Below are 23,128 nucleotides of genomic sequence, written 5' to 3'. Positions count from 1 at the left end.
GCAGCGCTCACTTCTCCTCCGCTGGGTGATCTATTCTGGAGGTTTTTTTTTAGGGAAGAGACACTTTTAGAATGGTGGCACCTGTTTGGCTGCATGGCTGCATCAGTGAGTGTCTGATTTATTCTAAAAGGAGGGTTTATTTGACTGGATCTGAAGGATGGATCCAGTGTGGCATTATGGGGGTTTTATTCAAAATGAGGCTACATTTTAGATATCCTGCATTAATGCTTCTTTTTTAGTGTATTACATCCTGTATAGTTTGTCATGATGCTTGCATCCACGGGATCAATAGGTGGATTCAAGTTTGGTCCCTGAACAGTTCAAAGAGCTCGCTTTACTTTGAGGATAAAGGCTGCACACACACACATATATGCAAACGTAGAATTATATTCACCACCACCTTATTAACATGCACGTTGAACTTCATGCTTTGATAAATATTAAACCTCCACCATCTATGAAACTCATTAATAAAACGTTATGTTTTAAGATGACAAAAGGCTCAAAGCTACTTTGGCTTAGCCGTGCTTTAAGCTAAATGCTACCGTTAGCATGTTCATAAAAAACAGAATTGGACAACAGCTGATTATGATGCTACCACCAGAATCGTTGTATTTCCTCCTCGGGGGAACATGAATGTATTTGCCAAAATTCAGAGCAATCCGTCCTGTATTTTTCAAGTTATCTCTTACAAAACTTCATTTTGAACTTAACGGCGGCGCTAGGAGAAAGAGGCTCACCTAAGTGGAGTAACATCTCTGATCTGCTGCAGCTTCACCACTACAGGAAAAGTAAGGGAATCACCAGAGTGATAAGGATTCATCCACTGTGCACCATGAATATCCATCCAAGATATTTCAAAGTGCACCTCTTTTATTTTCTCCTAAAATGCTTTTCCTGGAAAAATAATAGAATCCACCAGCAGGATTTTACACAGCCTTAGAGTCAATGACACGGCAGAAGTGATGATGAGTTTCCTACAGTTTGAACTCAACGAGGAAAGTGCATTTACCGACCAGGACCGGGATGTTATGCTTTATTCCTGCTGAGTAGATGGAGAGTGTAAATTGGTTCAGGAAGTGCTGCAGTGTGAGCAGCCAGTTCACAAAATAATTATTACAGACAGCATGGGATTTGTGCTTGGAGAATCACAGTACGGGGAGCAGACGTGCACAAATGAGACCATGTGCTCTCACACACACACACACACACACACACACACACACACACACACACACACACACACACACACACACACACACACATTTAAATAAACACACCTGCATTTCGATCCAGGCCACTATTCTCTGAATCTTCATGAAAGCGCTCCACTTTGAGGAAAGCTGCCTAAATCCCCGGGTGTGTTTTTTTTTCTTGCTCTTCCACTCTGTCATCCACTTTCTCTCTGCCCTTGTTTTTCACACACACACACACACACACACACACACACACACACACACACACACACACACACACACACACACACACACACACACACACACACACACACACAGAGAGAGGGAGAGCAGAATCCATTTTCCCGACATAATTTTGTCTGACAGGAGTGACAGATACTGTTTTATGACTGAATGGGTTTCTCCACGCTATTTGGAACTCATTCTCCCATAATGCAACTTGCCACGGCGATAACTCTCCTCGGGAGACTGGCACAGAGAAGGTGCTCTCTTAAAAGAGCACTGACCCATGTTCTTTTTCTCTTCTCATTATTATTCTTATCATTCTCTCTCACTCAGCTGGATTCTGGTTGATTGTCGTCCTTGAGTGAGTGTGTGTGTGTGTGTGTGTGTGTGTGAGAGAGAGAGAGAGAGAGAGAGAGTGAGAGAGATGCAGGTACAACGAACAAGGCCTTTCAAAATAAAGATAAATAAACCGAGAGAGAAAAATTGAGAGAGCATAAAAAGGAGGGCTGATAAAACAAAAAGTACTATAAACGAAACAAGAGATTTCCAGACGTAAAAAAAAGAAATGCAGTTCTTGAGATGAGATGAGATGAGATGAGAGTGTCATCTCATCGCCTCTCAATTCGCAAAGGGTGATGGTGCGATAGGATTGTCGCCATGGGATGTTATAATGCGGTATTCCCAGAGGACCTATCATCGTAACCTCCCACTGGACTGGCTGTCACATTACGTACGTAAGTGTGTGTGTGTGTGTGTGTGTGTGTGTGTGTGTGTGTGTGTGTGTGTGTGTGTGTGAGAGAGAGAGAGTGATATATCTGGTATTTCATACAGGGAGATTCAGCATTTTGCTGCCAGGCCAGTCGATAAAGAGAATCCTTTCTGTGCATTAATTTATAGCCCCTCTTTCTTTAATTAGAGAGTCGGAGAGACAGAAGAAGTGGGGAAGAGCAGGAGGGCTGCTGAAGTCAGCTGCTTATTATCCTCCTCCCCCCTCCTCCCCCCTCTCTTCTCCTGTCCTTTTTCAAAAATCTTCCGAGAGGAACTTTTGCCTCTCTGTCAAGTTTATCGATCCATCCAAATGAGTCAGGGCCAACCCATCAAAAGCTTTTATTAATCAAATTACAGGTCAATCAGACTTGACTTTGACATCTGTTTTTGACATTTTACTTTTAAAGCTGCAACAAATGGTCAAACCAAACACTTTGCATCATATTGAAATATTAAAAGGGGGCGTCTCAGGTATTTTCAAGGAGACAGGACATGTTTACGGGCTCTTATGTTGAAAAAACACATTCTTTTTCCTCACACTGTCTGACATCTTAATGGTGCTTTTCTCAGAAAAGTGTTTGCCAAACATCACGTCTGAAAATCCCCCAGCGTGCTCACAGTGGGCGCCAACAAAAAACTAATTTTCAGCTTCACCACGGCAACAAGGTATTCTAATGAGTCTGCATGTGTTTTCCAGGCACACCTCAAATAATTTACCAGATTGTCTTATTTGGATTGGTACTCCAGGTACAAGCGCTGCACATTTAAAAACCCCAGGAAATGGAGCTACGGGGGATTTTTTTTTCTTTTTTTTCTGCTAACAAGAAAAAACACCCGTGGAGTATGTATATCAGCATAGCACACACCACTGGTTTCTGCTGCTGTAGGGTCTTACCAAGACCAGAACATGACTCCAAACTATGTTTCAGTCGTTTTGCACTCTCGTTTCTGCTCCTTCTCTCTGACTCATCTTGGGTTTGTTTGTTTCGTCCTATCTCGCTGATTATGCACGAATCCCCCCCTCACTTTCACATTTACCAATCCCATTTCCTACTTTACCTCCCCACCCCTTTAATAAGCACACACACACACACACACACACACACACACACACACACACACACACACACACACACACACACACACACACACACACACACATCCACGCAGCCACTCACTTCTAAGACAGATAGACAAATGCACTCGTTCCCTGGAGAGTGAAGGTGACACACAAGGAACCGCACACATGCAACCTCAGCATGCCCCCCCCTCCACACACACACACACACACACACACACACACCTACACCTATAGATGTAGCCGACAGCAGAGTGAGCTGTTGACAGCGGTGCCGACCGAGAGCGGAGAAAAGACTCTAATCCCTGTCAGAGGATAGAAAACCACTCAAAGCAAAACAATTAAAATGCTAATTTCACTTCCTCCTCTCTGCTCGCCTGTTCATGACTTAGCCAGGCATGCAGGCCGAGCAACAACACGCATGTGTGTGTGTGTGTGTGTGAGTGTGTGTGTAAACCACTGTCCGATATGACTCCAGGGTCAAAGGCGTGACGGATTAGCAAAGCTATATTATGTGTGGTAAGCGTGTGTGTGCAAAGTGTGTTCTTATTTATTTTTTAATGTATATTGAGTTTTATTTCCACACACAAGACGAACATTTCCAGCAGCCTGTGCATTAATGAGTGTGTGATGCACAAAAAAATTAAAATCAGATACTTCATATGAACTGATGAGATAGAGAGATGAATAAATAGAGAGAGAGAAGGACTTTTGAAATGGAGGGTGAGGGTGAGAGTGAGATTTTGCTATTTTCTTGCTCCTGTAACATTAATAATTGAGAGTCGAGCAAAGCCTTGCATCCCGCTGCCTCCCTGTTTGATACACACATGCATAAAGACCACACACACACACACACACACACACACAGGTGTAGGAGGGCAAATAGCCTCCATGGGGGAATCTGCAGCATCGCATCTCTGAAAAACTTTCTGAATCATTTCTAGATGAATTATTAACAGAGTCACAGCGCTGTCATACTTCCAAACTCTCCCCTCTCTCTCTCTTAACTCATATATGTTTGCATCCCTGGCCATATTGTCTACCCCCCCCTTGTGTGCATTTTCTCATGCATCCTTACACACCGTGCTTTTAATCCGTTATGTTTGTACCCACTGTCATACCGGTATTCACATTTATTACGCTCTGTGAACATGTGTGCTGATTTGAATATGTATGTGCCAAAAAAAAAAAGCAACATATGTAACATTAAAAGGAAAATGTTAACGTGTGTCTACATTTGTAATCCTCTCCACTTCCTGTTCCGCTTTGAGTTATTGGGCAACAGATTACAGCAGTTAGGAAACTACCAGGTAAAGACAGGTAACACACTGCATTCTTCCTGCCATGTTATCATCACTGACCGGGGGAGTTCATTTTACTGCCACTTCCACTTCCTGTCTGCTTGTAACCAATAGATCTGAGGGCAGACGTGCCGAGTAAAGTCATAGACACTGTATTCAATGTGAGGTCATGGGTCTAAACCCAATCTGCTCCCTTATTATAACCTATTGGATGGGATCCGTACCCTCCTGTAAATATAATGCTACTTCAGTATTCTAGCTTAGAAGCGACTCCAGCGGTCGCGTTGAGCTGAACTCATTTGTCTCCTGGTGTGTGTTATCCTCCCCTCCCTCCTTCCAGATGGGGAAGCTGGACAACCGCAGCCTGACGCTCAAGTACCCGGTGTGGCCGCGCTTCAACTCCTTCGGCGACGCCGAGCTCGACGACAACCACCTGTCCATCGTCACGCTGGAGGAGAAGCCCTTTGTCATCGTGGAGGACGTGGAAAGGCTCACTGGCACCTGCATGAGGAACTCCGTGCCCTGCAGGAAGCATATCAAAGAGTGAGTCTGTCTGTCTGTCTGTCTGTCTGTCTGTCTGTCTGTCTCGCCGGCACCGCTGTTCTCAATCCAAATCTCAGAATCGGCTCAGAGGGGAGCAGCGTTCAGGATTTAGTGGCATCTAGTGGCGAGGTACGCCTCTGCTCGCCCCTCCCTTTTCCAAGCGTGTCATAGACCTACGGTGGCCTTCAGGTAACGTCAAAAAAACCTTGCAAAAGAGCCACTGCTAGAGTGAAGATGCATAGATATGGCGGGCTCGTTCTCAGTGATCGTAAACGCAACGATTCTGGGTTTCACATGATGACACACTAATGAAAACGGAGTCATGAATATTTTATTACATTTCTGCTAATAAACTGTAGTCTGCATTTAATGCCGGCTACTAACTCAACTGATTGACGGGTGCATAAAGGTTTGTATGTGTGACAAATGTGACTAAGCATCACCGTTAACTTCCATTTGATTGGATTATGAGAAGGTGGCAAAATGGCAACATCTATGTTCCATTTTCCTTCAGCACAGTCGCTGTGTTGCTCTCTCTCTCTCTCTCTCTCTCTCTCTCTCTCTCTCTCTCTCTCTCTCTCTCTCTCTCTCTCTCTCTCTCACAAGCATGGGAAGAGGTGCAGTGTGCGATCTCTGCAGCAGCTTCTTTCCTCCCCCTGAAAATGGAGGCGACTGCTGAACTCAGCAGTTTACTTCCTTCCTTTCCCTCGCTATACGATGTTTAGTGTGTGTGTGTGTGTGTGTGTGTGTGTGTGTGTGTGTCACTCAGTGGTTTGAGTGCTGCTGAATCAAAGCATCTATGATTTGTAGATCATTTAATATGAGTTCTCTGTACTTGACATGTATTCTGCACACTATACTTGTCAGTCTTACATACAGCATGCATACAGAGCAACTGACTATAACTAACACACACACACACACACACACACACACACACACACACACACACACACACACACAGAGCTGATTAGGCGGTAATAGGGTCCCAGGGAAGAGGCCAACAGAGATTTTCATCTAGAATGACTGTGAAGTAGGGCGGAGGATAAAGCATCTCCAAGGGGGAACACACACACAAACACACACACTCACACACACACACACACACACACACAAGTTCATATACACTTTCTGTTGCCACATGTCCACTCACTCACAGGCCAATGCACCCGCCGCCTCCCCCCCTCCCACAGCGCGTTTCCCCTCTCAAGCATCCGTAGTGTCCATTTGGAGAACGAGGGAAAGATGGCGGGCAGGAGAGAGGCAGAGTGAGAGGAGTCGTGGCGGGGTTGGATCGGGGGATGGAGGACTATCCATGCATGCAGAGCCACAAACTCACTCATCCAGGCTAGGCCTAAGAACAAGCCGCGCTCACGCTGAACGCACATACCCCCAACCGCCCTCTCTGGAGACCCCTCGGGGCCCTGTAGCGGCTCTATATCAAGTTGGCCTGGCAACTTCACAAACAGCCTCCATAACATCACATGCTCTCAGCGCCTGAACTGTACGATGCCCCGTCTAAATGGGTACACTGTGTTCGTGGATGCAGCTATTACAGTTCTGGCCTATATGCTCGCTCTGTCACTGCGCCCACCAGCTGAACCTGCCAGAACCTTGACTCAGTCGTCCTTGTTTCTGTTATTATTACCACGGATCCCGTCGCCCCTCCCGCCTCGTCCCACTTTATAGATGTAGTTACAGTCCTTTACAGCATCTATTATGCTTACAGTATTCATATTATGCTTTTTCCCCCCTGATTTACTAGAATCTGTCAAATTAATTCTTTTTTATGTGTTGAAATCCTGGGATTTAATTAGGACTCATCAAATTAAAAGTCACACAGAGGCAGACCCACAAGTCACCAGGTCGTTTACTCGCTTTCTGATTTGATCCATAAAGGTCACCATTTCTTCTGTGTCCTAAATTGGAAGCTATGGGCCGCCTTAAAGAGACCAATAGATCTTGAACGAGCATCAAAGTCTTTTTATTTTGGATCGATAAGGAAACAATATTGCTTCTCTGGCTGCGAACTCGCTAGATTTTGTTGACACATGGTACTCTTGAAGGGGCTTAAATGCAAATTAGCTTCTTAATTTAATTTTAGCTCCAACAGCTGCTACACTTAATATCTAGTTATATCTGTAGGAAAATAACCTTCGGGAGATTACGCAAGATTTCACAAGAGTCACTCACAACTGCCGACACATCGAGCAGCCGCGGCTTTTTTTCAAATGAACGTTTCCTCTCCTGTGTGAATCTATCAGACCCTAACGAGTGGATTCCTTTCCCAGTGTGAAGACGGGGAAGGATTCAGGGTGACGTTGGTTTTGACAGATCGATGTCGACTAGTGAGGAGAACGCAGGAGTTTTTGCACTTGAGGGGCAAAGAATAAGTTCATGTTTTTCCTCGACGCCACAGAATTCCTGCTCAGTGACGGAGTTTGAGCTCTGAGTCACGGCGGGATGTGTTTCTTTTCTCCCTCTTTTCCATCAAGTTTGTGTCCAGGTTGCTTTTAAAGTAAAGGATGAGGTTATTTTCACCTAATTAGCACACATCTAAAAGTTAAATGAGAGTCCCAGGTGGCTGAAAGTTGATGTGCGCTCCTGTGTGTGTGTGTGTGTGTGTGTGTGTGTGTGTGTGTGAACTCCCCTGCTCTCAAATTCATATACGCAGATGGTACAAGGCTTGCAGATGTAGCGCCGTCACAAACCTCCTCCTCTAGAGAGATGGCGAGGGAGGCGGAGAGAGGGAGCATATTTTTTTTTTTTTTCGAGGCTTCTGATGTCATTGCTGAATAGAAATGACATGAACTTAAAGGTGAAAAAACTCCCAGGGTGATATCTGCTCATCGGTGCGTTCATAGAAATGTAGCAAGTAGAATGGAAAGAGGAGCGAAGCGTGTTTTGTCTTGTTTATAAAGGTGGAAATAACTCACGGAATTTACCTCTCATTTTCTGTCACAGACACTAAACCGCAGCCCACGATTGGTCGAAGCTAATGATGCATTTTTGTTTGTTTGTGCTTCCTCCAGTAACACAACTGAGGCTGGTGGGACATACATCAAGAAGTGCTGCAAAGGCTTCTGCATCGATATTCTGAAGAAGATCGCCAAGTATGTAAAGTTCACCTATGACCTGTACCTGGTAACCAATGGCAAGCATGGCAAGAAGATCAACAATGTCTGGAATGGGATGGTGGGAGAGGTAAGAGGAACCTCCAGGTGCTCATGTGTTTCATGGTGGTGCATCTGATTGTATTCACATGTGTGTGAAGTCTTGAAGGTGGCTCTATGAGAAAGAGGACTGTGGGAGCACGCCATGAATCATGTATAAGATTATCGATCGGGCTTCACCTTTAGTTTACAGTCCGTCTGAAACGCAGCGCCGAGGCTGAGGGGAAATTAGAGCCGACTGCATGACAGGATAGTCCCGTTCCTTCTCTTCCAAAAGCTTTAGTTTGTTGACTTTGCAAAAACTTTCTAAGGGTGAAAGAAAGAAAGAGGAAAAAACAGCGTTTCAGCGATGGGGATTTGGCACCAACTGTAAATGCTGCAGAAAGTAAACAAATCTTAGCTATTCCTGCAGAAAAGTCTTTTGCATATCTTTAATTACCAGCTTCAACTTGAAGGTAAAGTCCCAGAGTTCCTTTCAGACTTCATGCTCAAACTTTATTGCTGTCTGCGTTTGTCCTGGCAGCCTTTTTTACTGAGTAGTGGTTCAACTGAGATTCTTGTTTAGCAGTAATATTGATTATATTGAGATTAAAAACTGTTTTCATGTTCAGTCAATATAATTCATACTAGGGTGGGGTGATGTTGAAATTCCCCAACTCATGACATTGTTTTAAGAAAAACAACGATATACAAAATAATCGCTGAATAGAGATACGCACATAGATATGGATATTTATGGACTGGATATGTTGCAATATTCATCAGTGGCTGCAATGTAAAGGCAGAATCCATATCTGGTTCAATTTTACTGAAGTAAAAAACCTGCACACACCTGTATTAATGAGGGAGCCTATCAGCAATTATTCAATGATAATAACACAAAGTGTGAAGTAGGTTTAATGTAGCATGTTGCTACTTTTTTGATACGCTAACAATGCGTTGAAGCTTAGCAAAAGAGAAAAATAGAAGGAAAGAAACTGAATATTGGGATTTCACAGTTATCATCAGTTTCCTGTGTGGTTCTTGTGAATCTAAAGCTCTTCTGTAAGGATCAGTATGAAGACTGAGACACAATGAGTATAGTGGAGTTTCATGAGCCTGCTGTGTGGATTCTATCACCTTTGACTGTGTTTCACACGTGGAAAAGCAGGAACTAATGAAGCTTCTTTCTCTTTTCTTCCTCCTTCTCTCCACTTTCATTCACAATCTTACCTTTCTGTCTTTCCCTCCATATCCTCCTCCTCAACATCCGTCTCTTCCTCCACCCCCTTCATCCCTCATCGCTCACTCTCCTCACCCATCCATCCATCCATCCATCCATCCATCCATCCACTCCTCCCTCCCTTTAACCCCCGCCCCTACCTCTCCTCCGCCTCCTCCAAAGGTGGTCTATAAGAAAGCCGTCATGGCCGTCGGATCTCTGACGATCAATGAGGAGCGTTCTGAGGTCATCGATTTCTCCGTCCCGTTCGTGGAAACCGGGATCAGCGTCATGGTCTCCCGTAGCAACGGAACAGTTTCCCCATCAGCCTTTCTCGGTAACTATCGCTTTGTTGTCCCGATCAGGAGAGATGGAGGGGGAGATGTGTTTGCTTTTTTTTGGGAGAATGGTATTTGTTTTGTGTGTGTGTGTGTGTGTGTGTGTGTGTGTGTTCCCTGAGACACACAGCTGACAACACGCTTCAGCTCCGTTACACAGCTGTCGATGCTCGCTCTCTCATCGGAGGGCTTTAGCTCGACTCCTGCCGCAGTGACTCTCACTTACCTGAGAGGGGTTTTAGCTCGAGTGATCGCGGATATCCGTCTCACGGCCGCTCGCTCACGTTCGCCATCGACGTCCAAGTTCCTGCACACGCCGGCGTGAACACAAACGGCGACACTGAGCGAGAAACACACACACATACACACACAGGTACACACACTTACTGCTGTGAAAACGGCAATTATAAGGACTTAGCAGGAGTAACCCCATAATGGCTGCTTGCCAGCACACGCATACACTCAGTAACACACACTCACTCACACACACTCACACACACACACGCCGCGGCCATGTGCCAGCGGTGCTCTCCCATACATTAGAGCAGGGTTTAATCTCTGCGGTAGTGTTGTGAGCTCAGAGGGAGGACAGGAGTGCTGACACCAGGGCTTCCTGTACCGCGCGCCTCCTCACACTGTCAAATAGGAGGTGTGTGTGTGTGTGTGTGTGTGTGTGTGCAGCAGTCAGCTTGTTAGCCACGCAGCGAGTGTGTGATTGATTATTTAGTCATTTTGAAGAAAAGTTGATGTGTAAGATGTAAAAATGTAATCCAACATGTGTTAATACATGATCTCTGTGCTCTCCCCCCCTCAGAGCCATTCAGTGCATCAGTATGGGTGATGATGTTTGTGATGCTCCTACTGGTGACTGCAATGGCCGTCTTCATGTTTGAGTACATCAGTCCTCTCGGCTTTAACAGAAACCTGGCGCAGGGAAGAGGTACGCACACACACACACACACACACACACACACACACACACACACACACACACACACACACACACACACACACACACACACACACACACACATAAGAAACACACATGGGTTCTTCCTCTAAACCACCCGTCTGTCTCTCCTCCTCCCCCTCCTCCAGACCCCCATGGCCCCTCCTTCACCATGGGCAAGGCCGTGTGGCTGCTGTGGGGTCTGGTCTTCAACAACTCTGTCCCAGTGCAGAACCCAAAGGGTACTACCAGTAAGTTCATAGTGTCTGTGTGGGCCTTCTTCGCCGTCATCTTCCTGGCCTCCTACACTGCCAACCTGGCCGCCTTCATGATCCAGGAGGAGTTTGTCGACCAGGTCACCGGCCTCTCCGACAACAAGGTAACCAATCCACAAAAGGGGGGAGGCGCTTTGTTGAGTTCAAGTAGAAGTTCAGGATATGAGGAAAATATGGCTTGGGATGATTAAACAAAACTTTGACAGTCTGGTCCTCCTTTAAAATCAGATCTGGATTCAAATGAAATATTTTAAATATAACTAAGTGACATGTTGCTTCCAGAGCAGCAACAGCAACGTTAGAGTAACGAGTGTAGTTGTCATCAGCCTGAGTAATCTCCACTTCACCTTTGTGTCTCTCTGATATGCTAGTCGCTGACATTGCAGTGTGTGTGTGTGTGTGTGTGTGTGAGTGTGAGACGACACAGAGCCAGGGAGAAGTTGCAGAGTCATTATAAATAGAGTCTTTCGCAACCGCGGCGACGTAGAAATGCGATTTATCGGTCGCCGCTAATCGTCGTGTACAGAATAAATGCTGCAGTACATACTTAACATTTCACATGGCAATTCAAGCGCACTCTGCGTGTAATTACAAGCTTGATGTTAACATCTGTCGTTGTTTAAATAAGGAATTCCTCACACATTTGCATCCACCATGCAAAGTATTTGCAATCGTGTTTGGATTGGATTCTTCAAACCAGAGAGGACATTCGGAGAAAGACTTTTTTTTTTTTTTTTTTTTTCTCATTTAAAGTGAAATGTTTCACACAGACATTTTCACACTTCTGGTCTTAAATGCTTGCAAGATGTGTCTCCTACTAAAATTAACCTTATTACAAGGCATCACTAGAATTGCTGCTACTTCAGAGTTTTCTTGCCACTGTCTTGGTGCTATGTGACAGTAAATGATGATGTGCAGTGAAATACAAGAATATATCGATGAGAAAAGAAATAGAATAGAAGTGTGACTGCAGGAGGGCGAAGGCAGAGAAAAGATCAAGCCAAACGTGGAGAAGTTTAACAGAGAAAACAAGACAAAAAGGGTGGACAGTTCCCGAGGAGGGAGAGAGAGAGACAGACGTATGGGGGGCAAGTTCCCAAGGAGAGAGCGCTCGAGACTGATGTAGAAGGTTTTGACAACATACAGAAGGAGCGAGGCGGGGGAGGGATGGAAGAAGGGGGTACAGCAACTGGCAGGAGGGGACTGAGGAATAGTAAGAGCCGAGAGGCCAATACACACAAGATGGTACGAGACAACGGGCGGACAGATATGGGCCAAGTTGACGGCTGAGGAGGGGAGAAAGGAATGTCGTAGGGGGGGGGGGAGGAAAAGAGATATGTGGAGACAGAGAGGGTCAGGGAAGAAAAGGAACCAGACAAAAAGGGTAAATGGCCATTCAGACAGATATGCTGAGCGAGGACGGACATTGAGCCATCTGTGACCGGCGGAATGAGCGGATGCCTGTCGGTGAATTATGCTTAAAACATGCCTTCGCAGATGCTGGACCACTAGGGAGCAGTAAAACGAACAATCCTCACACTATGTCAGCTTATCAGTGTTTTATGGCTACGCATCCAGCAGGCACAGAGCATGGTTCGCTTCTTCCTCCGAGCACGGGATTCAACACTCTTTGTTCAAAGCAAATTTATTATATTTTTTTTGCAATTGTGTAGTGAGGGGAAGGAAGAGCTGTTGTTGAGGTTTTCATCTTTAACGAGGAGGGCGTAATGAATGCGTTCTGAGCTGTTGGCGACGGTCTCTCGAGCAGGCCGCCTCATGTGCAAGCAGAGTGCAGTCAGTTAACGGGTCGGAGGCGTTTCAGGCTGCTAGACCACCGGGGGATTTGTCTTCACAGCGCCGGCTTGTTTGCCTCCGCTTGCCGAAGAGGACACGCTGTTCTGGTTTTCCTCAGCAGCTTGATAGTCGAGACGATCTTTCAAAATTTCAGCAAACAAGCGCCGTGCTGGGGTTGGAGAGTGTCATAGTGGCGTACTGTAATAACCAGGATTCGGTTCATAAGAAGTTTGGAAAAACAAATACCGGATAGCAGCAAACCTCATATCTAATGATCTGTTATGGTTGTACCGACAAATGATGGGAATATGAGGAGCTTATTTAGATATGATATCATTCAAGCTTTTATTTCCAACCATGTGCAAAGTTTCCTTCACAGAAAAGAACATTTAGAGCATATGTTTATTTAAAAACAGCTCCTCTTGGCAGCAGAATCACCTTGTTGCATCTATCTTAAGGAACTTCTTTTATTTCTATCTCTGTGTGATGTGGAGGCGAGCCGAAAATGCATCTTCTATCTGCAGCGTCAAAATGACATGGAATCAATGACAAGGCTTCTGGACACGGCCGCCCTTGAGAGCAGAAGAGCCATCTGGAAACATGTTGGCGGATCCAATCTTTGACACTTGGAATCTGGGAGCAAAAATCTAAGTTAAACAGCAGAAAGTTGTGGGAAATCAGGGTTATTGGCATCGTAAAACAATTAATTTGCACTACAGAATAAAAGGAAAACCACAGATGAGGACCTTGAGAACCGAAGAGAGAATCTGCAGACAGAGTGACATGTGAGGGAGACGGATGGGCAAATGCTGCAAGTCTACGTCAATAGAGAGACTTCAGTACACATGGACATGAACACATGACAAAGACGCATACAAAAGGCAGTCCTTCGCTTATATAACAAGAGAGAGGGCAACAGGAAACCAGCAGAGCGAAGGAGGGACAACAAAAACACAGTTAATATATGTAACAGCAATCTTCATGGATAAATCTTTTACAGAAATGACATAAAAACAGGATCTCTAGGTGGGAAAAAAGGTCGGGAGCTGATTTTAATTAGCTCTTCAAATGTCAATATCTAGAGTGCGTTGCCGTCGCTGGTGGCCATGTAGCGTGGCAGCGAGTCCTCTTATCTCCACCTGTCTGATCCTCGGCTCCTTTACTTTCTCATCAGCTCTGCAGCAAGCGTTCATTAGCAGCAGCTGGTTCAGGTCTCAAAATCCCCCCTTTTTCACGACAGACATTTTGATGTTGCTGTGGGACGAAGCACAGGTGTATTTAACCCCCGCTGACCCCAGAGGGATGCTTTTTGTCACATCTCATGCAAAGAAAGCATCTAAAATTATATTTTGTAACAGCAGAATCATGACAGCATCATGTATAGACATTTTAAATACCCCCCCACCCCCCCCCCCCCCCCCCCACACACACACACACACACACACACCCATGTCAGCTCCCTAATACGGCGGCTTATGAGGGAAACTGTAGAAAAAAAACCCGGAGCCGAGTGAGGGGGGCAATATTTCAAGAAAAAAGGCGCAAATTTGCGAGTTTATTACGATGCTAACAAGCAGCATTTATGCTAGCTAACTTGCCATGAATGTACGCCTTTATTTTTCTAATTAATATATCCATTTAGCTATTTCCTTCAGTAGTGTATTCTCTGTTCAAAAGTCAAATAAGTTAAATAAGGTGGTAGGATGAGGGTTAATTGCGGCCGCGTTCCATTTGGCTTCGGAATCCTGAATGCTGGTCCACTGGACTAGTCTCCTGGGACCCGGATTGGACCCGAGCCAACTTTAATGTGCTGGATTCCATCTCTGAGTCTCGGTGTCGGCTGTGAAAAAGGGTCTATTATTCAGCAAGACTCCGTGCCCTCTCCTGACCTTAGAGCTTTTTGCTCCACCTTAAGAGAGCCACAGAGACGGGTGGAGGAAGCTGAGGAGAGAGAGAGAGACAGAGAGACAATAGGAAAGACTGCGTGCGGAGGGAGCGTCTCCTGAGGGCCATCGCTTGTGATGCTGACACACACACTGCGTGACATCACCGCTAACGTGCACACACGTGCACGGCGGATTCCTCATCGCGCCCTCACCCTGACCTGATTATACAACGCAGGCAGATACAGTGTGCATGCATATGCTCATATCTATGTTGAGGATGCATTGATGATGTAAGTAGTTCACATAAACAATTCAACAGTCGAACACAGATGTTTATTTTTGTTTCTTTTTACCGTTGTTGAGCAGACACTATACGCTGATAGAAAAGTCCCTCGTGCGCCGCCTGTGGGAGTCGCTACTGTGTCGTATAAATATGGGGAAGTGATGCAACGCAGACGTGTAGATTTATGATAATGTCATGTCATATTATCTTACAGCGCTGTTTTCATAATAAGTCGTGACACAGTTTTCACAAACGCTTTAAATATCCTTCTGCAGCTTCATCCTTGACTTTAACTCATGAAGTCACATACGTTTGACAGAAACTAGCAGATTTCATACAGCTTGTTTCTTGTTACTGAATGTGTCAACCAATTTTAATAACACCTCATATGTTAAATTTGTATATATCAATTTAGAAATTTAGAAAAATCGGCCTTTCAACCACAAATCATCACAGAAAAGTGACGTCTTTTATCACAATAAGAAAAATTTAAATGAGCTGCAATTAATTCAGTTGAATTATATTTGATTAAATGTATTTCCTGTTGTTGAATTCAACAAAAACACATGTAAATAATGTTGAATGAATGTAATTCAAATGTATTTCCTTTTAAGGGCAGATGATTCTGGGTTCCTGTGGGTAAAACCAGGCCTCAGTACAACATGCATGTCTCTCTCACACACGAGTGGTGAAAGTAGAGCTCATAACACACTTCTAATTGATAGGCTTTGTCTGTTTCTGGCAATGAGGGCAGATTGTTGCCGCAGGCGCTGGAGGAGGTTGTTACCGGAGCGACAAAACCCTTGACCTGTACACAGACTGGATTATACCTGAGAGACAGGGGGGGATCTAAAAAAAAGGATCTTAATAGTGAGGGAGGAAAGACGCCAGCAGTGGAATGTATCTAAGATTAATCCATATTAAAAGATAAAAATGGTAGCAAAGAAATAAAAGAAGTGGTAAATGCTGTATTTCTCAGTACCTTAAACACAGCATGTCTACCAAATTCATAACCTTGATATGAAACTGTAATCACCACTTCACTTTCTTGAGAGACTCTTTGCCGTTTCGAGGTGTGTAACCATGGTAACCTGTGACCAAATGATAATTTGTGGTAATCAAAGTCTGAACTGATTAAAAAAATATATCACGCCGAGCAAATTGGACTCTTATATTTACACTTACATGAAAGCGGCTGCCATTGTCTGTTATGAATAGTCGTCACAATTGCATTGCATTGTGGGATATGTATGCTGGCTCAGTGTCTCGTGTTTGCATACTGTAACATGGTGTGCAGTTTGCATACAGTTGGTATCCTATTGGGGTTTTGGATATCTTTAAAAATCTATTTTAAAGCATAATACATACTAGAATTTCATTAAGAAAACTTTAGGAACCCTTATTTCTAAGAGTGACACATAAACAGTTAGAAACACACTTTTGGATTACATTTCATCCCTCCCTGCTTCTCTCCATGTTTATGTTTTATTGAACCCTCTCTCCTCATCTCCTCTCCATCTTTCCTGCGTCTCAGTTTCAGAACCCGTACGCATACTCGCCTCCGTTCCGCTTCGGGACGGTTCCAAACGGATCCACGGAGAGGAACATCAGGAAGAACTACCCTGCTATGCACCAGTACATGGTAAAATATCATCAAACCGGAGTCGTGGACGCACTTGTCAGCCTCAAAACCGGGTAAGGGAACGCTGTGTGTGTGTGTGTGTGTGTGTGTGTGTGTGTGTGTGTGTGTGTGTGTGTGTGTGTGTGTGTGTGTGTGTTTGATCGCTTTGCTTTACTGATCTGAGATCAGATCCTATTTCACTCATGCAGAATATTCACCTGTCAACCTCAAAGGTGTGTGTGTGTCTACATATAGATGTAATTGCATGTCTGTTTGCTGTCACATGTGTGTGTGTGTGTGTGTGTGTGTGTGTGTGTGTGTGTGTGTGTGTGTGTGTGTGTGTGTGACAGCCCCTCTGAGACTGGGGATGAATGGGCTTCCTCTTTGGGAACAACAGCAGCTATTTTTAGTCCAGGTCTCTCCAACAGGTCTGGTGTTGGAGGTGCGTTATGGCGTTATGGAAGTACGGTGACGACAAAAACTATTTGAGAGAGCACACCACAAATTTGAGCGCTACTTAGTCTGCAAGTCGACGTTTGCGAGAGCGCACAGGGGAGGATTTGTAAGAGGGGAATCAGATTTTTGTATTTCTTATCCTAAAAATCAAAACCCAGACTAAATCAGTCAAACTAATTCTTGTGAGATTTGTGTTAGCTTCATGGTGACTTTCATTTTTGGCAGGATTTTCTGAACCAGATGTAGTGTTTTCTTATTTCTTCTTTTCCCATTTTCTCAATAATTTTATAAGAGAAATTATGCGAAGAGTGAAATTGCTACACTTAAATGACTGTAAAGGGCTGAGTGCAAATTCACACGCCCTCAATATTTTGAATTGTAGGCCAAACGATAAGGCATATGAGCATAATATATGTAAATCACGTGTTTTTCAAGTAGTGTGTGCACCAACCGTTCTTTATAGAGTCATGTATTCAAAAGCTTTTTTTCTTTATCCACAGTCTACTTTCTTCATGTCGACTTTAAATGTGAAAAAGACGTGATCGTGAAGTCTGGAGGAAAAAGTCGAGATTTATTACCCTCAAATCTGATTCTGCTCTCACAATTCTGTGCCTGTGCTCTCTCAAATGTTGACTTGCAGACTGAGTAGCGCTGAGAATTTGTTTTGTGCTCTCTTCGATCTTTTGTCCTCAGTGTACTTCCACAGTACGTGTGTGTGTGAGATTGGAAAGGGTGGAACCGCTTGGGCTTGGATGGATAGAAAAGTGTGAAGGAAAGGCAGAGGGGTGACTCTCATCACACCATCACATGGGAGTCGGAGGTAGGAGGGCCAAGGACGAAACGCCTGATTGGAGGGAAATGAAGGAAGTGTGGAGGACGTAGAAGAAGTAATGAAAATGAAGAAGGGAGGACAGCGGGAAGGAAAGGAGGGGAAATTGAGGGTAAAGAGAGAAAGGAAAGGACGGGGGGGAAAGGGACATTATGGAATGGGGAAAAATGGTGGAAAGAATCCAGTAAAGGACAAAAGGTTGATGAGGTGATACGACAAGAGATAATTGCTGATTGGTTAGCGGCTATGGGGTGGCATCCAATGAGAGCTCTCCGCCTGAAGGACGGGAGAAAGGAGAGGAGGAGAAAATAAAGAATACTCATGCAACAAATATGAGCATGTTATTCACGACCCACGATTTGTATGCAGATACGTCTCATTCTGTCTCATCCATAAATCATAAGTAAACCGGATGTGAAGGCAGGTTAAACCACTCTGTAATACTCTCTATCGCTCTCGCCTGTTGTATTAACATACGACATGGAGGTAAACACGCACACACACTGCTTAGAAGTAAAAACACACACACACACAGCTAGCTGCAGGTGTGTGTGCGGCCCCTAATACCCTCATTGATAATTCTATTCTGCCGTATTAGCAGATGAGCAACACTGCAGCGTTGGGCTGTTCCAGACTCGATGGCTGGATTAGCTCTGATCACACGTAATGCTGACAGGCTTTACACGCCAAATCTGTTACAGCCACCAGAACCAGAAACCACACACCGGGGGGAGGCGCATTGATTTTTCAGAGGACCCTAAATTTCTGTACCGGCTGAAGTTTGTGAATATTTTATAAGCGAATGAATGACAAATATTTCTTTCACATGAATGCATTGATGTCTGTTCAAAAGAAACGTCGCGTCACGCCGACAGGCCGAGGTGTCCAAAGACTGACACGAGAGCAGCGAGAGAAAACGCAGCGTCTTCATTCATTTTCAATGAGAGCAGTGTGTCGGCGCGGCGGGGATGCCGGAACAAAGGGCCAACAAAGCAACACTGAACAAGCACATACATGCAGCAGACCGCTGCAGCTAGGATACCATGCAGCATGACATACTGTTACCATGCAGAACTGGATATTTTGGTAATTTTCCAGTGTTTACACAGATTCAGTGTGAATGAGCTTTCACCCTTTTACTGTTTGTATCTCATTTCCTTTCTCCGGTTGCCACACCGACCCGGCCCCTTCAGTTTTTTGACGCAGTGCTGTCATCAGTCTTGCATGTTTAAGTGAAACAGAATTTTAGACCTAAAATTTTCTTTTTGTTTGTTGGTTGAGCTGTTTGAGAACACATGCCTTCAGAAAAATACCCTAAAAAGTTTCTATGTGGACAAAAAGTCATGTAAACTTTTTTATTGAAGCCATTTTGAACGAGGATTTCAACGAGTTGAAGTAACAGGTGAAGAGTTCCCCGGTGGAATAAGATTCAGAGTCACACTAAATGGTAATTTTGTCGTGTTAAAGATAACATTCATACGATAGAAAGTGGCATGAAAACTCCCCTGCTGCTACACGTTATTCACCCAAATGAAGGTGTGACAGATTGTGACGGCTGAATCCCTCTCCGAGCCATTAGAGCCCCACCGTCTGGCTCGCCTCTACAAACATGCAGCCGCAAATCCATTCTCACCAGTTTGCAGCCACATGGCCACAATCACAACCACACACACACACACGCACAAGCGGTTTCCCTCCATGTTTGGACACACAGCCTGCGTGTGGATGGAGCCAGTGCTGGGTTAAGCTAATTACACAGCTGAACTATCGGCTGTGAGCCTCCGTTAGAGGGCTGGATCTGACATTCAGTAAATGCCAGCCAGTCACTGCACTATTAGCAGGGCTGTGTGTGTGTGTGTGTGTGTGTGTGTGTGTGTGTGTGTGTGTGTGTGTGTGTGTGTGTGTGTGTGTGTGTGTGTGTGTGTGTGTGTGTGTGTGTGTGTGTGTGTGTGTGTGTGTGTGTGTGTGTGTGTGAGAGCTGGCACCGAGAGAGCGAAAGAGCAGCGGTTAGTGATGGCATCAGTTACATTGAAAATGTCAGTCTGAGTCTGGGATCTGTTTGTTGGGACGTTCCACGCAACCTGCTTAGTGTGTGTGTGTGTGTGTGTGTGTGTGTGTGTGTGTGTGTGTGTGTGTGTGTGTGTGTGTGTGTGTGTGTGTGTGAGTGAGAGACAGTGTAAAGTTTGTTTAGATGGTCCGTGTGCCTCTGAGGTCCCATCACCAGTGAAGCGTGCGGTATCGAACCGCCCCGCTCCCCCACTGTGTCCTCTGTGTGTTTGGTTACGCTCGGATTGCCGTCCTATCTGAGATGATTTAACTCTTTTGAAATTGATCTGCAAACAAAGCGTTCTGAAAAAAGAAAATAAGCCCTCTTCTGCCTTTCTGTCTCCTCCTCGCTCACTCTCTCTTTTTAAACAATGCAAACCCCCTCATGCACCTTCATCCCCTCCCTCTGTCTGTTTTCTTCTATATCTTTCCTCTGTTTCTTTTTCTCTCCTCCTTCTTGCAGGAAACTGGACGCCTTCATCTATGACGCTGCAGTGTTAAACTACATGGCCGGCAGAGATGAGGGATGTAAGCTGGTGACCATTGGCAGCGGGTAACCAAAGCTTTAATTCTTTAAAAAAAAAAAAGACACTTTTTTAAGTGTGGATTGTCTTCACGTCACGGTCTGATCCCGCCGTTTAGTTTTAAGTTGGGGGGGGAAAGGGTTCGTTTTAGGTAACGCACAGATACATGTACATACGAGTCAGTCGCTTTCTTGCTGGTGAGAACATCCACCGCCTTCAGGTCGACACAGTAAGTATGAATTTTCCACCAGCAGCCGGCTAACTTCAGCTCAGAGACTGGAGACAAGGGGGACAGCTAGCCCTCCTCCGTCCAAAGGTAATGAAATGTGTTTACCAGCTCCAAACTTTTGCTTGATCTGGACCTGTTGCCCGGGGAAACCAGCGGATGCTCCGGGGAGTTGTCTTCAGGTGCCAGAGTCCAGTTATGTGGTTGCCGCCACATAAGTTTGACTGCCATTTAAATGCATTCGATATGTTTTTTAAATGAGAATCACATAACGGTGGTTTATAAGGATAGAAATAAGATGATTTAGTGGATAAGTACCATCATATGTACATCGTAAGTAGTCTCGGTTATTGCCGATCGTTCCTTGTCTCTACGCTGACTGCAAAGAGATCCATTTTTAAAGCAACTGTGCACTAAAGATGCTTTAAGAAGAGACCTCTTCAAGGCCGGTGTGGAGCAGAGGGATGATCAAAGCAGCCGACAGCGTTTCAATGTACATATGGGACAGTATCGTTATAGTAGCGTTATAAGTAGATATAAGGACTGTTTGTCTGTGGGAACAGTCAAGAAAATGGTGTTTTAGCGATTTCATCACATTTCTGCATCATTATGCACGAGGTATCTCCTCAAAGATACTTTGTTAATGCGACGCTCGCGCCATCCGGAAGGGAATACAGGTGAGAATATTTGTGTAAAGGTTAATAATGTGTTTTCTGTGTGTGCGTGCACGTGCGTGCATGTGGGTGCGTGTGCGTGTGCGTCCAGGTACATCTTCGCCACCACCGGCTACGGCATCGCGCTGCAGAAAGGCTCCTACTGGAAACGCCAGGTGGATCTGGCCATCCTCGCCATCATCGGAGACGGTGAGAAACACGCTCGCCCGGCGTTCTCATACACAGATTACACACCGTGCACGGAGGCAAAAGGTTAGATTGTTCCTCGTCAGAATTGTAATTCATGTGCACACACACACACAAACACACACATCTCTGCTGCCTTGTCTGCTGACAGCACAAAGGGAAAGCAGTGAAGTATAAATAGTCCTTTGATGTTATTCTGGACACAAAAGGCTGCTCTAAACAGAGGGCAGAGTGTGTAAGTTATTCTAATGTATTCCTCTCTGCAGCACCAGATCTGTGTGTGTGTGTGTGTGTGTGTGTGTGTAAGAATCTGAATCGCCGCCCCCCCCCTTCCTTTATTACAGTAGCGTCAAAAGTTCTTACATAAACAAATTCCAATCCGCGAAACAAGAGAGGAAGTGAGACGGCTCGAGCTTTTAGTGACAGATTCATTTACATTTTACATCGAAGGCGTTTTGCTGATGCGAGTGCTCGCAGCCACTCACATTAAGTGCACTGAAGTTGATTAAACGAACATTGGTGTCACAATAATCCGCTCTAACCAAATCTTATCAGGGCTGCAGAGCCCACAAGGCCGCACTCCATCATATTTCATGGATGGAAGGTTTCTTTTTGTCTTCAAAATATTCTGTGTTTTTTGGTTCGTTTTCTTCTGCTTATTAATGACCTCACCCAGTCATTCAAGTATGCACTCTATTGTGTTTGTGCCATTCTAATAACTTCAGTGGTCAGCAAGGGGGAAAAGAAAGATGAAGTGAGAGAGTGAGATAGATAGCAAAAGAGGGAGAGAGATAGAAGAACTGCAAATAAAGTTGAAGAGAGAGAGAGAAAGAGGGAGAGAGGACATAGAAAGGTTGGGAAAGTTATTAGGGAGACAGAAACATGCATGTGATGTCCGGAGGTCAAAGAGAGGACGAGGCAGGGAGCACGACACAAGACTGTGTGTCAGGTAGAGGGTGAGACAGGTGGGGAATGAGAGGACGACAGGTCCTTGATAGATGACGCTGTGTCTTGGCAGGTGATCAGGTAGACACAATGTGGGTGGAACGTACAGAGAAAAGATGTGTTCAGGGAAAACTGGTGGAGGACTAAAGTGGCAGACATTTTCAGAGTGTAGCTGTCTGGCAATAGTAAAATAATAATACATTTCTCAAATCCTAGTTTCAGACAGAACAAGCCGGAGCTAAAGTACCCATCTAGGAGCAGCATCCATTAGTCCAAAGTAGTAGCAAGTTTGTGATCACCCAGCCGTGGTCTGGAACTGTTTGTGCTCCACACATTTATGATTTCAACGATAAGCATTCTAAACGTTAAGCCAAGGATCCTAATAAAGTAACGCAGATGCAAAAACTACACTCAGATATCCTAAATGAAATGTGTTTGTCCCTCCACCAGTCCTAAATGCTTTCGAGCTATTCAAACATTCTTGAAAATCTCTGAAAGTGTGGATGAAAGTCGTAGAGACTTGTGTCCCTGTGTTCCGACCGACTGCTCACCAGACTATTTGCTTGAGCTGTCTGACTGCTGAAAAGAGAACAAAATTTGAATTTCAGCAC

General features: G+C 44.8%; 1 protein-coding gene across 1 annotated transcript in view; it reads left to right on the top strand.

Moving 5' to 3' along the window:
* grin2aa (glutamate receptor, ionotropic, N-methyl D-aspartate 2A, a) overlaps positions 1-23,128 on the top strand; it is a 126,902-nt gene that overhangs the window by 94,889 nt on the left and 8,885 nt on the right. The window contains exons 6-13 of the mRNA XM_084037259.1: positions 4,909-5,111; positions 8,144-8,315; positions 9,669-9,822; positions 10,638-10,763; positions 10,922-11,151; positions 16,545-16,705; positions 20,426-20,515; positions 21,478-21,575. Coding sequence (XP_083893385.1) covers positions 4,909-5,111; positions 8,144-8,315; positions 9,669-9,822; positions 10,638-10,763; positions 10,922-11,151; positions 16,545-16,705; positions 20,426-20,515; positions 21,478-21,575 — 1,234 coding nt within the window. The remainder of the gene's footprint in view (positions 1-4,908; positions 5,112-8,143; positions 8,316-9,668; positions 9,823-10,637; positions 10,764-10,921; positions 11,152-16,544; positions 16,706-20,425; positions 20,516-21,477; positions 21,576-23,128) is intronic.

Source organism: Eutrigla gurnardus (assembly GCF_963514095.1).
Source record: "Eutrigla gurnardus genome assembly, chromosome: 20".
Lineage (NCBI taxonomy): Eukaryota > Metazoa > Chordata > Actinopteri > Perciformes > Triglidae > Eutrigla > Eutrigla gurnardus.
Note: the sequence above shows the minus strand (reverse complement) of the source record. Positions and strands in the feature narration are given on the sequence as shown.